This window comes from Lupinus angustifolius, chromosome LG05 (genome assembly GCF_001865875.1).
Source record: "Lupinus angustifolius cultivar Tanjil chromosome LG05, LupAngTanjil_v1.0, whole genome shotgun sequence".
Taxonomy (NCBI): Eukaryota; Viridiplantae; Streptophyta; class Magnoliopsida; order Fabales; family Fabaceae; genus Lupinus; species Lupinus angustifolius.
The window spans coordinates 25,057,210-25,075,262 of NC_032013.1; the positions used below are offsets into that span (position 1 = coordinate 25,057,210).

The following is an 18,053-nucleotide window of genomic DNA, read 5'->3' on the forward strand; positions in this document are numbered from 1 at the left end:
TGATTTTTTTAAGAGAAAAAGATGCATGTACTGACAGTGTAAGATTTTTTATACTGTCATTGTATTACCCACAATTTATTTTTATTAATCATTAGATCTTAGATAAAAGTAATGCAAATGAATAGTTGATGATGCACAAAATTTTTATAAATCTTTACAATATCATTACATAGATATTACACTATTTTTAATGTATGAAACTATTTAAAAATATAATTTATGGTGCATATGATTTGAAATGTATGAGAGTATTTATCAAATATTATGGTTGAAATATTTGAAGACTTATAAAATAATTTGTTTTTGATTTTATTATAACTAGCGTATTGACAGACACTTTGTGTTTGTTAACCCATATTCTTACTTTATGATATTAAGTATTAAATTTGTATTTTTTATTTTAGAGAATTAGAATGTTTTTTATTGTATGTGCTTCATGTTATAAGTTTTTATTTAGAGAATAAGAATGTTTTTTTATTGGATGTACTTCATGTTATAATTTTTCTTGGATTGTATGATTTTACTTTAAAAATAAAAAATATTATGGGAAAAATAGATAAATAGAATCATGGTTGTAGTTATTTCAAGTTTTGACTTTATATACAGTATAAATTGACTTTACATAGATAGAAGAGAAATGCGTGAAATACAATATTTATATAATATATTTTCTTTTTTTGACAGAATGTATAAATAGATAATAGATGAATGATATATTTTTTATGACTGCATTAAATACTTGCAAGATATGATAAATATCAAATTTTATTCCTGAATTAATGGTTTTTATTAAAACTATTTTTTTGTTAACAAAACTACTATGATAACATAAAAATACTATATTTAATTTTTTAAAAATAAAACATATTAATTATTTTACATCTATATTATTATTCAATTTATTATTTTATTTATTTATTTAAATTTAATTATTATAGTTTATTTTATTATTATTATAAAATAACAAATGCAGATTGAACAATAGACATAAATTCATAAATGGCGCGACTCATAAATAAATGCATGTTAATTTAGAGGTTGCACATATCGATCCTGAGGCTGTAGGACGATCATAAATTGGCTAATGTTAAGCTAATGGTGAGGGAAAATGTTGGTGTCTGGCACAAGAAACAGGAATTAATTTTAGGATTTTTTTTAATATGTTTTCTATCGTGTTTTTCGGTGTGTCTTGCACTCTTATTTGTACGTGAGACACATTAAAGTCAATTACATAAGATTTGATTTTTATATTGGTCATTAATTTCCTAATGTAATTGCAAAGTATCTTGCCTTTAAAAAAACTAACTATTCTTATCCTCACAAAAAAATATCTCCTTCACAAATATCAAAATTTAATAGTGATTATGATTCTCTCTTTTCACTTTATTTATTTTCTCTCCATTTATCTCTATTTTTTAGTGGGGAAAATTATGTATTCATACTCCATAGGAATGACAACAAGGCAGATTAAGTTTGAGTTTGTGTTTTCTCAACTCTAAAACCGAAATCCAAAACCTGAACTCAAATTATACAGGATTAAAAACAATGTTACCATTCTCGAACCCGTCGAGTTTTGGATAACTCGAACACGTCGGAGTTCTAGTAACCCAAATCCCACTAGAACTCATCCAAAAAATATATTTATATATATATAGTTTCTATATATATTTATATAATATCAAATTTATATATATATATATTTTATATAAATAATTATGTCTAATTTTGTAATTTTAATCATTTTAATTTGGTTTGGGATGGGTTCCAATATCAATTATATCAAACCTGAACTTAAAACTCGGGTATAACTCGAGTAGAGTCACATTGTGGTTTGTTAAATTTGGATTGAGTTCGGAGGATTATCCATGAGTTCGGTTTTCATTGTCATCGTTACTAAGACACCATTTTACCATGTTTTCTACCATAAAAGTGGCTTCAAATGTGTCTGAGATCATTACAAATGGAGAATTCAAGCAAGAGAGTGTTGCTTACTTCCAATGGAGATGATGTTTCACAAGGCATTGCTTTCCATTTAGCCAAACAAGGATGCAGGTGAAAATTTTCTCTCTTTCTCTCCCCTCTCTTTGTATCTTTGATTTGTTTCTTGATTATTGATTTTATTCATTGATTAAGGTTGGTTTTGATGGGAAATGAGGCTACCCTTCGGAGTCTTGCCCTTAAAATAAAGGGTACCTTTCAGGGTGCTGCAGGTTTTGATCCTGTAGTAGTTGAAGTTGTTGGTTTGGACATGGAGGATCAAAAGGAATCTGTTTTTCATGACTCTGTTGATAAAGCATGCCAGATTTTAGGCAAATTGGATGCTTTTGTAAACTGCTTCACTAATGAAGGTAAACCCAGTTTTGTTGTTTTTTCTCGGGCACAGTTAGGCGGGAGACTGGTGCACTGATTTTTTTTAATCTCATAATATTTCGTCAAGTTTGATAGGATTCAATTGCAAGGTATGAGAATTCAGTCTCGTCTCGGAAGGATGGATTCCAGGATGAGGTTAATATGATACTTAAACATTCTAGAACCACACCATAATAGCTTATTGTCATTTTCCATATGTACGGAAATGAATCCTTTGCTGCTTGATTGTATTTATACTCAGATGGCCAATTTTACACTTTGACCAATCATAAAATCAATTGTACTTAATTCAAACTCATAAGATTGACTAATTTTATATGAGATTGATCTTTCTAATAACCAAAATGACCTGCATCAGAGAATCCAAGTCCCCATATGCACTCCTTTAGGTTTACTTTGGTATGTCCCACTGCACTTTTTTATTTTTGGTTCACTCCTCCTCATGGAGGACGAGCATCGATGAAATGGTAAATTTGTTCCTTATGACCTAGATGTCATGGATTCAAATCCTAAATACATACATTATACATGCTGGAGTAAGGTTATGTATATCTACCTTCCTATGTATCCAGATCTCTCTAGGTGTGAGTTTTGCATATTAGACCGCCTTTGGTCTGCACCCTGCAAATTAAATATTTTTCATGTTATTTATGTTTTGTTTGGTTTGGCTCCCCTCAAACTAATATTCTGGCTATCTACCTAGTTGGAGAGCCAAGGCAATATAAACTCCATTCAGAATTTCTTATGTTGAATTGGATCCTTATAGTTTTTTGACCAATTTATGTGTAGAATATATGACCTGAATTGTGATTCAAATACTTTGAAACAGGAAAGATGCAAGATCATCTAGAATTAGCTGAGAGCGAGTTAAAAAAAACAGCAAACATAAATTTTTTGGCTCCGTTGTTTTTGTTAAAGGCCGTTGGCCAAAAGATGCGAGATTTCAAGATAGAAGGCTCTATTGTATTCTTATCATCAATCATTGGTTGTGAAAGAGGGATTTATTCTGGAGCTGCTGCATACGGATCATGCTTGGCAGGAGTCCAGCAGTTAGTTAGGGTAAGGGAATAACAACTCACATCTTTTGGTTCGACAAATAATATGATTAAGATGTTGTCATTTGTTGGAAATTATTGTTATGAAGATTGGCTTGTAGATTTTGTTGCATTTACAAGATTGGCTTGTTACAAAGATTGCATTTATAACCTCTCATCTTTTTATGAAGATTGGCTTGGAAATTCAAGATCTCATACATAGGCCATGTCTTTATGTGATATTCTAGCATATGTTATTGCTAAATTAACTATAAGTATGCAAAATCACAATTCAATAAAGACTCTAGTTGCTTTTCACCTTTGGAAATGTTTGAAAGGTTGGTTCTCTATTAGAGGTTATCCTCTGTTAACGTTGATTTTTTGTCAAATACTGTTGTTTTCGTCAGGTTTCAGCTATGGAGATAGGCAAGTACAAGATTAGAGTGAACGCTATTGCTCGTGGCTTGCACCTGGATGATGAATTCCCATCATTCGTTGGAAAGGAAAGGGCACAGAAGTTGGTCAAGGAAGCAGCGCCACTAGAAAGATGGCTCGATGTTAAGAATGATCTCGCTTCCACGGTCATCTATCTAATCAGCGATGGTTCGCGCTATATGACAGGAACAACCATATATGTTGACGGAGGACAATCTATAACCAAGCCTCGTTTGCGTTCCTATATGCATTCCTATATGTGATTTTGCAAGGGAAGATCTACAATGCACATTTGTTTTTCTCCCTATATATGTGTTTTGACACCATTTTTGTAAGAATAAGGATGCTGCTATAATATGTTGTAGCTATAGTTGGTTAATTTCATTGTTTTTGGGTCCTCGGATTTATATAAAACAAGCTTAACCAAAAAAGGAACATGTGTGCTTTTGAAGGTCAGAGCTTTATATCATTTTCTTAAGAACTAAAAACATATTTGGTTGGTTTTTTGGCATAACTAGCTAAAATTGAAAAGCTAGCAAAAGATTGAAAAGTTAAGATCTGAAACCTTATTGTTGATAAGCTAGGTAATTGACTTGGAAGTGTTTGTTAAAATCAAAAGATCAATTAATTGATAAATACAAATGATTTAAAAGCTCCTAGTCACTTAAATTGATCTACAACAAAGGCTAACCAAAAACAAAATTTTGGAAGAGAAGTTCTATCTTTCACACTTGTTTATCTTTAGTACCCCAATTTTCAGCCGCGCGACTTTCTTATAATCGCCACTACATTTTATGGTAAAAAATGTAGAAAAATCTTTTAGCTCAATCACATTGAAAGGAAGTGTATGACTATACATATGTTGGGATGTATGAATGGGGTGAGGATGCAAATCTTGTTATGGTGCATGAGATGTAGAAATGCCTATAATTTTCTTTTCTCTTGAATGCATGAGACTGCTAGAAAACGCAAGAAAGTGTATGACTATGCATATGTTGGGATGTATGAATGGGGTGAGGATACAAATCTTTTTATGATGCATGAGATGTAGAAATGCGTGTAATTTTCTTTTCTCTTGAATGCATGAGACTTCTAGAAAATGCAAGGAAGTGTGTGACTATGCATATGTTAGGATATATGAATGAGGTGAGAATGCAAATATTTTTATGATGTATGAGATATATGAATGCGTGTAATTTTCTTTTGTCTTTAATGCATGAGACAACTAGAAAATGCAATTTATGATGTGTATGACTTTGAATGCATGAGTCATGAATGTTATGATATATAAGAAGATATATGAAATGTTTTTTCTTCTTCTTTTTATGACAAACAATGAGGATATCAACAATGAAATGATAGGATGGATTAGAATGCATGATATAGTAATGCCTGAAATGTATTATTTAAATGACTTTTTTTTTATGAATGTATGAATAAATAAATAAGTAAGTGTGTCTATAAATGATGTGTTTATTCGTTAAATGCATGTATAAATGAGTGAATGAATATATAATAATTTTTTAATACATGAATGAATGCATGTCAGTGAATGATTATTTTTCTTTTTAAATGCATAAGTCAATGAATGATTATTTTTCTTTTTGAATGGATGCATAATTGAATGAATGAGTGGATTTTTCTTTTTTGAATGTGAGTGAATAGATAACTAAATGAATGGATGCATTTTTTTAATGCATGAATGAATGTACGACTAATGTACTTTTTTTATTGAATGTATGAATGTATGTCAATGAGTATTTAAATGATGTATTTTTTATTATTTTGAATTCATGAAAGAGTAATGAAATGAATCAATTAGAAAACAAAGGTTTGAGTTATATGTGTTTCTTACATGAATGAATGCATGAATTATATATATTTTTATGCACGAGTGAATGAATTAATATATAAATAAGTAAGAGAATGCATGAATAATGTGTTTTTTAAATACATAAATGGATGGATAAATAAGTAAGTAGAAGAATGTATTTTTTAAAGACATGCATGCATGAATAAATTATTTTGAATGATATATTTTTTTTTTTGAATTAAAGGATGCATGTGTGTCTCTTTCCTGTGGGGGGGTTGTATTTTGAGATAATTTAGCCATCATTATAATTTAAAATGTATTTTTTTTTAAATGTGATTTTTTTTATCGTTCAGATTGACTTAGGATAAAGATGGATTGCCCCTTTTTATTTTTTAGTGATGATCGTATTCTTGGGGAATAGGAGTTCCCCTCAAAGGTGACTATATAATTACAAAGTGTCTAATGTTGCAAGATGAGATCTTACACCATTAGGTCTTTAAAGTACGTGTGATTTTTTTTGTTTTGGGGGACAAGAGTCTCAACTTGTGCATGATGTCGTATGGTATGGTATGATATGTTTTCCCACGTTTATAATAGGTACACCTACAAGGATTGTAGAATATCTTAGGAAAAATATCATAGAGTAGAGTTTTAGGGTATAGTTGATGCCTTAACAAGCTCTAAACTCCCTATAAGGTGCCCATATTGCAACTCTCCCAAAAGAAAAGAAACTCAAATATTATGAGATTAGAAGCAAACAAGAGAACATCTCGAGCAACTAACTCAGAATAATTGGTAATAATATGAGTGATTCATATCACCAACACCAGAAATGACTAAGGCCATGACCAACAAGGCTAACGTATCTACTATCCAAAAAATATATCACTAATACTCGGGTATAAGATATATGTGTGTGCCAAAACTTGTGTCCTATACTTTTTGGGAAACATACTCTCAAACCACAACATATCATAAGTTATAAAAAACAATATATAGTTATTTAATAGCAATAAACAATTAATATTTGTTTTTTTGCAAGAAATTTAAATAACCAAAAAATTTAAAAAGTATGGTAAGCCATGCAATTAGTGATTATGGGTTTGACTCTCTTAAAAAAATTTCGCCAGTTGTCGCGCCCTGATTTTTGGCTATGCGACTTTCTTAGAGTCTCCACAAAATTTTATTCTAAAAATATAGAAAAACATTTTAACCCAATGACATTGGGCTATAAATTTTTGATATATAGGTTCGTGAGTTAATTACGGAGTAGGGAAGATATTAGTATCCTCTCAGCCCGCTTTAAGCATTATCCCTCACTAAATTATATGGCATATATTATACTTTTAAAATTATTTGGTTATTTAATTAATTATTAAGAAATAAAAGTTTATTTATTTTTTATTGTGTCTAACAAGATAAAACCTTGCTCATACGTATCTCTATTAGGGAATCAAGACTACATAGTTATTTGGTTGAAAAATAATTGTTAATTGTGTGTTTTAATTAGGGAAAGAAGCGACACAACACGACTGTCTGAAGGATGACTTGAGGGAAAGAAGCCCTCAGGGCGACCATCCCTCTATCTAGATGTGGTTAGGAAACTTTTAGTTTTTTTAGGTAAAAAATATTGATTTTGATATTTATTTATTAGTGAAAAAGATTTATTATTAATGACTATTAATTTAATTAATTTTTTTTATTTTAGGAATTAATTGAATGAAAAGAAGTGTCGTAACGCGATCGTTCGAAGATGATTTGAGGAAAGAAGTCATTAGTGGCGACCATCCCTCCATCTTTGATTAATCCCTAAAAAATATTATTTTTTATAAACATTTATAACAATATTGTCATATGAGAGTATTTTCCAAAAAAAATATAATTTTCATTAACAATAACTTTAATTATAGTGAGATTCTCATTATTTTTTATTACTGCTTATTATAAGAGTTGCCCACAATAAACCAAAACTATAGAGAACATCAGTAGGGGAACTAACTAGATTTAGTGGAGTGTTGAAACTATGGAATGTTATGTTGTTGGGCTGGAAATAGCTTACTTGATTGCAAATAGTCACCAACCAGCAAGGAAATTGGGTAGTGTTGTTCTAATTCACAGACAGATCAGTGATAGAAGACTGTTGAACACATCATATGGGAATGGGGTATTGCAAGTGTCACATTCCAAATTTCAGCTCTCTGCTTATTATATATATAAGTGTCTATTATTCTCTTAAATAATAGGGAGCTATGTGAAATCATTTGTCCATTACAAAGGATTACTCGAGTAAGAAGTTGACTTAATTGAGTTATAGATTGATAGTGAGAGGAGTTAGGAAATGAGTTGTGCATCATGGAATTTCATTAGGAAAAGTTCATGATTTAGTTTATAACATAAATTAGAGTTACATCATGAGATTAGAATAGAAAAATAAGTACGTGGTCTGAGGGACCCTGTGGCTTGTGTAAGACTATATTATGTTATTAGTAATAAATTTTAGTGAACTATAAAGTAATTATCCCAATTAAAAATCTAGAGTAACAACTCAAACAATTTCTTGAAAATTGTCAATGATCGTGTTGCCAGCCTTGCCTATGAGTGCTTGTATTCATCTCTATTTCACCTTGAGTATAATCAAACCTCTTAGAAAGTTTTCTAAGAGTATAAGTTAATATTTTTACAATACTACAATCACATTTGCAATCATCTAATCTTACTCAAGTCATTTAGAGTGCAAACTCGTGTTCAAGTATTAGCAAAAATTCTCATTCCTTAGAAAGTCCATAACTTTTTTATTATCATAGTTTTTTGAGTGAATATTAAGCCTAAACCTATTCTATTAGAACCAAAGAATCCAATTGTGAATTGATTTTATTGATTAAGATTTCTATCCAGGGATGTAAACCATCTCAAGTCAACAGTACCTAGATTGGCCTAATTACATAGGTTTTATCTACTCTTGTTTCTTATAGCCCAAGCTATCAATCTATGAAGTATGTAAAATTACCTATACTCAATATAGACAATGTTTAGAATTGTCTTAAGTTGTCTTAGAATTCAAGAAACGCATCCATGCAAAACACAAAAAGCAAAACACACACTAAATCAAGGATTAAGGGGAGGCATGCATGGTTAGCATGGATGAGTGACATGTGTTACCACATGTGTTACCATTAGGGGATGATTAACCCTTAATCACCCACCTCACACTCCACTTCTCCTATATAAATCCACTAAGTGGCTAAAATTCTTACAAAAAACCACCAACACACACAAACTTCATTTTCTTCCTTTCACCCCACCTTCACGTCATCTTGCTTAAGGAGGAGGGTGACCTCCATTTTTCACTCCAAGCTTGCATGCAAACCATGATCTTACATATTTAAGGTATGGTAGTCGTAGTTATGGTTTTTTTTCCAATCTATAAGTTTCTCCTAGCTTATTTTATCTCTTGAACTCTCCATGTTTTTAGTAAGCACATTAGCTTGTGTAAGTTGTAAGAAATTCTCTATTCTTCTATTTAGATTCTTACCAAGAAGCTATTCAACTATTTTTGGGTATGGAAAACTCATTTTTGGTCCCTAATCACCAAAATTCCTACATGCAAAATCCTTAAATTCAGTTTTAAGTTTCAGCCCTAGAAAAGTTAATGAGTCCATCCAAAGTAACTATGTTATGGAGTCTTATGTCTTTAGGTTCACTGGGAATAACATGGATGCTGTTACTTGGTGATTGCATGTTGTGGTATATCTGTTTAAAGGTTGTTGATGGCTGGAAATTTGTGGTTAAGGGTTCCAAAAACCCTACCCACACTTCATCATGTTAAAGAATTAAGGTGTTGGTCTAAAAGAATGATTTATGTGTTGTAGGTTGTGTGTGAACCTTTAGGAGAAAAATCAACCAAATGCATGCACTTAATTCTTGGTGTCATTATGTTCTAGGAGTGGTTAGGTTTTAATCATGAAAATCTAAGAGTTTGAAAGCTTACCCATGTGTTATATGGCGATTGGGAAGCCCGAACATCGTTAATGTCACTGGTTTCGACCTTCAGGTCCCAGTACTCTTTGGTAATATCTCAAATGGATTAGGGATGACCTTAAGTCCCATATGCCAGGGCCTAGGTTCTGTAAGAGTGGTTCTAGTACCCTGTTGGGGGGTTATGACACATTTCTATATGACTTATGACAACGGAAGGTCATTTACCTTGCTGAAAACCCTAAACCGAAACCAATGACTTTAGGAAGACTTGGAGATTCTTAGTCTCCTTGGATTAATATGAAATATGTCAAATGATAGTATCACTTGAGTCATATTCATGTATGTTTAAATTTACCGAATTCTAGTACTTATTCTAGAGCGAACTGAGGGCTCCCGGGCAAACTCTAAACCTTTGAGCTAAAACTGTCTACGAGATTCTTATCGTGTCTGGTCAAGACTTTAATGGTATCCAAATAAAACATTTGGATATATTCACATGTCTATAGCCTATTAGGACAACTTCTTAATAATTTATAATAAAATCGAAATATTGAAGTTAATCATTTTTTTCGTAATCAGGAACTCGACACTCAGGCAAGCTGCGGCACGGAGTTAATAGGATCGGTAGTGGTATAGGTATGGAGAGAACTACTTTCATGCATGAGCTTAGAAATGATTCCTTGATAGTCGTGCATATCTAAGCTAGGCCTAAGGCAGAGATAGTCGAATACTATTTCTGTAGCCACGAGTAAATGGGTATTGAGGCCCTTTAACTCGTAAATATCTAATTTAAGATTGAATAGAGTTTATTTGATATATGATTTTATACTGAATCTAATCTCTGATATTTTTTGGATTAACATAATTATTTGTTTATCTTAGGAGTTGAAATGATTGGTATGTTTGAGATTGTTGTAAGACTGAGATGGAAACTAAGAGGGGGGTGAATTGGGGGGGGTGAATTAGTTGATTAAAAACTATGACAAATTTTTCTGCAACATTCAATAGTTAATAGCAGCAAAAAAGTTATGCAGAAAATATCAAGTAAATTTAAGGAGTTAAGGGAGAAGAGAGTACATAGAAATTTTATATTGGTTCACCTTCTTGTCCACCAAAGGCTACATCCAGTACTCTTGTAGCACAAGAGAATTCTTCACTAGATATTAAGAATATCAATTACAATTTCTCACCCCGAGATTGCCTTGTACCTTACTCACTCTCTAATACCTATACCACTATTTGGAAAACACCCTTTCCAAGTGACTCTATACACACCCTTGTGAAGGAAAGTAATTCAATATTTTGAATGAAGAAAAGTTAACTATGGCAAGGATTGCCTTTACAAAATTTGAAACTATAAACTCTTGCAATCCAATAAATCTTTGTTTACTTTAGTACTAACGCTCAAAAGGTTTAAATGACTTTGAAACAAAACTTAAGGCAACTTCAGAAAATATATTCTGAAAGTTAACAACAATTTGAAAGAAGTGTTGAACAAGTATTTCAGAAAAGTTTAGATTGTGTATATGAGTTAGATGTTGTGAATTATGAGTTTCAATGCCTTTTTATAGACTTTTCAATCAGCCATAAGACCTCTACGAAAAGGTAGGAATTGATTCGAATGAAAACATTTCGTTTGGGTTGAAAGTTGTGTGGTTTGAATATGAAAACTGGTGCAACAACTCTCAGTAATTGATGTAATCGATTATCCAAACGTTCTGCCCAACTGAGTAATTGATTTTCACAGGCGGTAATCGATTACTCACAGGTTGTAATAAATTACCCAACAGTTCTTTCCAACAGAGTAATTGTTTACCGTGTTGAGTAACCGGTTACTCAAAAGGTGTAATCGATTACCCCAATAGATTTTTGTTGGATAACTTGTTTCTCACTCATGTAACCTGTTACTTAGTTCTAGCAACTTGTTACTTAGTCACACTAACCTGTTACTTAGATCTAGTAACCTGTTATACAGTATTTTGAAAAAAAATTCATTTATACTTGTGTTTATCAATTTTCTTTTAAAATACGTTTAAGAAGTACTGCTAATTATATTTGTAGATTATAAGGATAGAAGTACCTAAACACTTAGATTCTAAATTCTTGAAGCTTTGTCTTCATAAGTATTTTTCCTTTTCTTCTTTTATGTGATGTTGGTGTCTTCATCAAAATCATGTCAAGGTTAGGAGCAAGATCTTCTTCACAATTGTTTTGTTAATTCCAAGTAATGTGAAATTGATATATACTTGATATGACTATTCAATCATGATAATGGAATCTTAATTGATATGACTAATTGAGAAAATTATATTGATGTTGAATGAGTATTTCTTGATTGGATTGATTTTTGAGATTGTTGAATTAACTGTTGCATCATGATAAAATTGTCATTGTGCATTCTAACGGCATGGCATACAGGTATCCCAAATGAAATCAATTTTGAAAAGACTGTGTTTTGAGAAGAATGAAACGAAGGGAAATGAAACTATTTTACTGAGCTTTCGCGAGCTAAAGTCTTTTGAAAATGTAGATAGTGTTTTACAAGAAAACTGGCGAAACATTGTTTTGGAAAAGCATAATAGCATGCGGTTTTAAACAAAGGTTTGGTTTTCTAAGCTAAAAATGTGATATAAGAAACTATATGTCTAAGATTAGTTTCTTTCAAAGTGTCAAATTAGTATAAATTATCTTGACTTACATAAAGTGATTCTTCTAGTCAAAATCCAATTTTTTATAAAGTTCTCGTCCTTACCCCGAAAAGTTTCCATTCGTTCATCTTAAAGGAACTGTTACTATGTCTACTATTAGTAGCATAATCTAGTGGAAGATACGACACTGCTAATGTTATGTCAAGAACCCAAAGGGGTACCTTGTCCGTGTGACTTGGTTGGGGGACACAGCGGATGAGGATTGATCTGTAAGGAATAGGATAGTTCCCTTGCTTCGATGGAACTCCTCGCAGTAACTGCGGTAACCTCTGACACCCCCTTGAAGGTATCGTGTTCAAGATGATATGGCGCCTACCCTTGCTGTCCGGATGGTTTCCGACGCTACAGAGTGCACGATATTTTTCCAATATGTTACCAATGGTGGGCACGACACGATATTCGTACTGTTCGCTTTCTAAGAACAACATAGGACTAGTCGAGCTCGACCAGTGTCAGTACCATTGCTGTTATTGTTGAGTCAAGGGGCCTTATAGAAATCATTTCTCCATGCACTCATTAAGAGACTAATAGTTGTGTCAATATAGACATAATAGATATTCATACCTCATGATATTAACATTCCACATTTGATTACATCCATGTGATATTGATTATATGATAAACTGTATCTGAATTTGATATTTTATGTGTCGTTTATATACCATATGTGGAAGTACTTACTCTCCTTACATTTTAGGAAGTACGTGACTTCCTAGAGAATGATCGTGACATCGTCCGAAGGAAAGGAAAGACAATTTTTATGACTAGGTAGTGCGTCGCTCTGTTGTAAGATGTAATACCTCAGTTAGTATATTAAATTCTATCATTTACAAGTTGTGAAATTTTACATTGTTTTGAAGCACGTATCAAGGAAATTTCACCTGTTATTATATGAAATATAATTGCAAAATGATTTATTTCAATTTTAAAAATGGTTTTTCTTCCACAATATATCATTTCTTCACTTGTATACTTATTTTAATTCCACTCAGTCAGGGTGTTACAATAAGCTATTTTGCTACATTGTTTTGGGATAATTTTTGGGTTAGTTGAGATTTGTTGTGTGTTTAGGATGATTTTAGGGTATTAGTGATTGTTATGTGTGTTTCTCTACTATTTTTGGATTGACAGGGTACAATCACCAAATGATTTTTTAGAGGATACAATCACCAAATTATTTTTTAGAGGATACAATCACCAAATGATTTTTTAGAGGATACAATCACCAAAGTATTTTTTGCTTTTTTTCCAGAGGTTTTCGAGAGAGTTTTGAGAGAGAGGGAGAGGGAGAGAGATTTTTGGTCATTTTTGTAGAATAGATGATGTACCCATATCCCATATGCTCATATGCCTATTTATAGCAATACAAAATTGCACATGTACAAATGGGAGAGAACTCCCAATTAATCCTTAGAGAAAGTTAAGGAAAGAATCAAATTTGTGTTTAAAAAATGCAACATAATCAAATTGATATCAAATTTGCTTGATCTGATTTGATTTGTTTATTCTCAAATTACAACTTTAATTTACTTGATTCCTCTAAAGGTTAAATTTTATAATCAAAATGATTTGTGCAACACAATCAGATTGATATGAAATTTCCTAATCTAAGTTGATTGTCATATTTTCTGGTCGCGATCTTTAATATATTTGATTGAATTACAACCTTGATTTATTTGTTGACCAATTTTCTATGAAATCAAATCTCTAAAGATTAAATTTTCTAATGAAGATGATTTGTGCAATACAATCATATTGATAAAAAAATTATTATTTGATTTGTATATTTTCATATCGCAATCTTGATTTATTTGCTGGTCGAATTTTGATGAAAGCCAATCGCCAAAGATTCTATTTTTTATCATAAAAATGTTGTTTTGTCAAAATTTCATTTTTTTAAGAAGTATATTTTTTGGACTGGATAAAGTTAAGTATTTACACTATCCATTTGAACTGACATCATTTCTGTAAAAATAAGGATGTTGCTATAATCCTCAATAGCAACAAATCGTTAATTTCATGGTTATTGGGTCTCAGATTATATTAAAAAAAAAGCAAAATATGTCATTTTGAAGATTCCAACTATATATATCATTTTCCTATGAATTTAAACTCATTTAGTTGATGCTATTACATTTCATGGGTATGCGAATATAAACAATATAAAAGTTTTTTTTACTCAATCAACTCATTAAATAAGATAAGAAATACATATCAAAGCAATACAATGAGAACGTATTTGTTGTCTCACAAGTTATATCACTTTATGTATTATTGGTCTATGATTTGTGGAAATATATTTAACTTAAATCAATAATTAACTATTTTTCTGACCAATTATAATTGATGGCAATACAATAATACAATTTGTGGGACAACACATATGCACCTAAAATAATACACAAAAGTTAAGGCATTTGAATTTGAGTTAGTTGCAAAAGTAACAGCTCAACTTTTTGCTAGAGCAATAATTAAAACATTCAAATTCCAATTCAGTTACACAACTTCAAAAATTTCACCCCGAAGTTCACTCATTTACGGATGAGGATCTTCTGTCCCATATTCCTATCTCATATCCTGTCCCATCCAATGATATTTTGCCATGTCATTTAAAAATCCACCTCATACTTAACACCTCTAAATACTGTTAATTTCTTCTTGTTATCCTTTCTTCTTTCTTACCTTCCCCAACAAAACAGAGCCTTCTCTATGTGCCAACGAGTTATACCAACTATTTCATCTCTTTCTATGCCAGTAAAATCAACCATTAACACTTCGTTCACGCCTTGTGAAGAATCTTTGTATTTATCATCTATTGTCGTCTTTGGGTCCGTGAGATGGGTCCTAAAGAAGCATTGTGAAGATGCTGCTTGAAGAGTAGCATTTTGATAAACAATCCTTAGGTCCAACTTTAAATTAGAGAGCCATACTTTAAATTATTAGTATATCATCCCAACAGACAGTTAATATTAAGGAAATTATGATCATTCAAGACTTCCCAACATGCATACACATGTAAAAAAATAATGCACAAAGAGCCAAACAGTTTTTTACTTTTCATTAAGAAAACCCTCCAATAAGGGAAAAATTAGTTGCTAGCTGTTAATCTTGTTCAGCATATTTGGAATTGACTTTTTGGTGTCTCTTAGCATTAAGTTCCATATGATATGAACATGTTTCTGGCTGTTAAAGTCTTTTCTACATTTCATCAAACATCTAATATGCAGCTACTAACTCCATTCAGATCAGGAAGATTTAAAATATGAATAACAAAAATGGATAACTAATGAGAAGAGATAACATAAAATTGTTTGACTAGAATGAAAAGTTGTTTCTGAAAAGAAAAAGCTTCATGCAACATATTATTTAACACCAATACATGTCCTCCAATCTTCTCTGCAACAATGGTAACTGTATCATCCACAATAAGAGGACCCAACCATTCTTCTATCTCTTTCACGTGCATAGAACTCTTATGTGAAAAGATGAAATAGTAGAACTCGTTGAAACACAAAGAAGGATCTGTCCTATTGGGGAAGGCAGGGAAGGCAAGAAAGAAAAAAGGATAACAAGAAGAAATTAATGGTGTTTAGAGGTGTTAAATATGAGGTGGATTTTTAAATGACATGGAAAAATATCATTGATTGGGACATGATATGGGACAGAAGATCCTCATCCCTCATTTTCACCCATCAAAACAAAATTACACTCTCTCCATTGCCACCATGATGATCACCATCGCAAACGACATCGACCTTCCCAATCCCCACTACGATAATCCCCTCAACCCTCCCATCCCTCAAAACCTCACCACCACCATCAGAATAAGAGAATGTGACGTCATCTTCCATTCTCACACAATCCGCACCATCATAACCAATTCCTCTTTCAAACTCGATTCTTGAATCGTGGATACCCTCGCCATCCCCTCCCTCTTCCACTCCATAATTATAGGATTCGATGTCGAATGGAACCCTAACACCACCACCACCACTCTCAAACCTATTGCCACCATCCAATTCTACGCTAATGAACGATGCATAATCTTCCAAATCCTCCACGCGCCTTTCATATCATGCTCACATGTCAACTTTATCGTCAACCCTTATGTCACGTTCGTCGGCATTGAGATCGTGGATGGTATAATCAAGCTTTAAGAAGATTACGGTTTGCATCTGAATGGATTTATTGATGTGAGGGAATTCGCTGCTGGGGAGTTCAATGAGAACGGGTTGAAGAACGTTGGGATAAAACAATGTCGTTGCGTTTTCTTGGTTTGGAGATTGAGAAACCAAAGAGGGTGAGTTGAAGTAGGTCGGGTCGTGTGTGCCTCACTCCAGAGTAGGTGTAGTATGTTGGTGTTTATGCTTTTCTATTGTATGAACTTGGAAATTGTTTGATTGGACCTCAGAGTATTTGTAGTATATTTCCCTCTCGAATTAGGATACTCTCCGATAATGGAATACAACTACACCCAAAACAAGAGAAAAAAGGTAATATGATTTCACTTTTATCCATAAGAAAAAGTAGGATGACATTTATATATCTATTTATGAGTACAAAAGTTATCACTTGTCTCTCTCCATTACTGAAGAGGATCATTTTTCTTCTCTTTCATCACATTATGAATCGCAATATATGTGTGTGATTGGTCTTCTTAAAATTGCGGGATAGTACAGTTATTGTGGACAATTCTAGTGTCGTTATGGAAACTCAAGAAACCATAATATTGTGATTATGATTGTAAAATGGAATTTAAAATGGGTTAATAATTAATTAATGCCTCCTAGAGCAAAAATTAATGTATGCTTAATGCTCAAGGAAGATCACAACATTCATTCTAAGTCATTACATCTCTCACATCAATGGAAATATTTCCCTTCTCTAAATAGGCTCTAGTTAATACACAATTAGTACTAATTTAAAATAATTATCCTTTTATTTAAGAGTAAATATTCACATCGCTTGACAATCTTTCCTTTCATATGGTTATAGTCCCCAAAGAAATAAGATTATCACTACGCCAGATATCACAATAAACCATGGTCATTCAACTGCACTTCCTAAAACAACACTATTAAAAACGAAGTAGAAGAACATCAACAACGCTCATTCAAGCAAGTGTTGTCCATTTGGATAGGTGAATATAACTTCAACAACGCAGGTGTGCATGCGCACTGTTGAACATGAGTGATGTTAGCAATGACTTGAATGAGTTATGTTTAAGAACACACATTTAAGCAAGTGTTGTTAATTAACATATATTCAACGTCACAAGATTAAGTGAGCATTATTGAAGATGACCTAGTAACAACACTTTCTTATATGAGCATTGTTGCTTGGGTATGACGTTTACATATTCAAAAAATTAATGGTGGAGTATTGTATGTGTCACTTCGTTTAATGCAAATTAATGGTTGCACATCTGCCAAGGACGGTGATATCCATTATCTTCTCATTAGAATCTATATGTGTTGTGGTTCACACTAATGTTTCTTTCATTGTCTCATTTTATAATTAGTCATGACACCCAAAGATAAGAAGATAGAAAAAGGCACAAAGAAACCGAAAAGAGAGCAATACAAGGCACAAAGAAAAAGAGAGTTTTGTTAAAAAAATAGAAAAAATGATATTCCTAAAAAGAATGTGTATGTCAATTTTTAAATATTCAATCTCTATATTTAATTTCTTACTGGATTTGAAAGTTTAATCTTC

The 18,053-nt window shown here is 32.0% G+C and overlaps 1 protein-coding gene across 1 annotated transcript; it reads left to right on the top strand.

Annotated features, from left to right (window-relative positions):
* Positions 1,908 to 4,270, top strand: LOC109348379 (3-oxoacyl-[acyl-carrier-protein] reductase FabG-like). Its single transcript, XM_019588789.1, has 4 exons — positions 1,908 to 2,052; positions 2,134 to 2,348; positions 3,200 to 3,429; positions 3,812 to 4,270. The coding sequence occupies exons 1-4, from the start codon at positions 1,940 to 1,942 to the stop codon at positions 4,100 to 4,102; spliced, it is 849 nt and encodes a 282-aa protein (XP_019444334.1). The 5' UTR covers positions 1,908 to 1,939; the 3' UTR covers positions 4,103 to 4,270.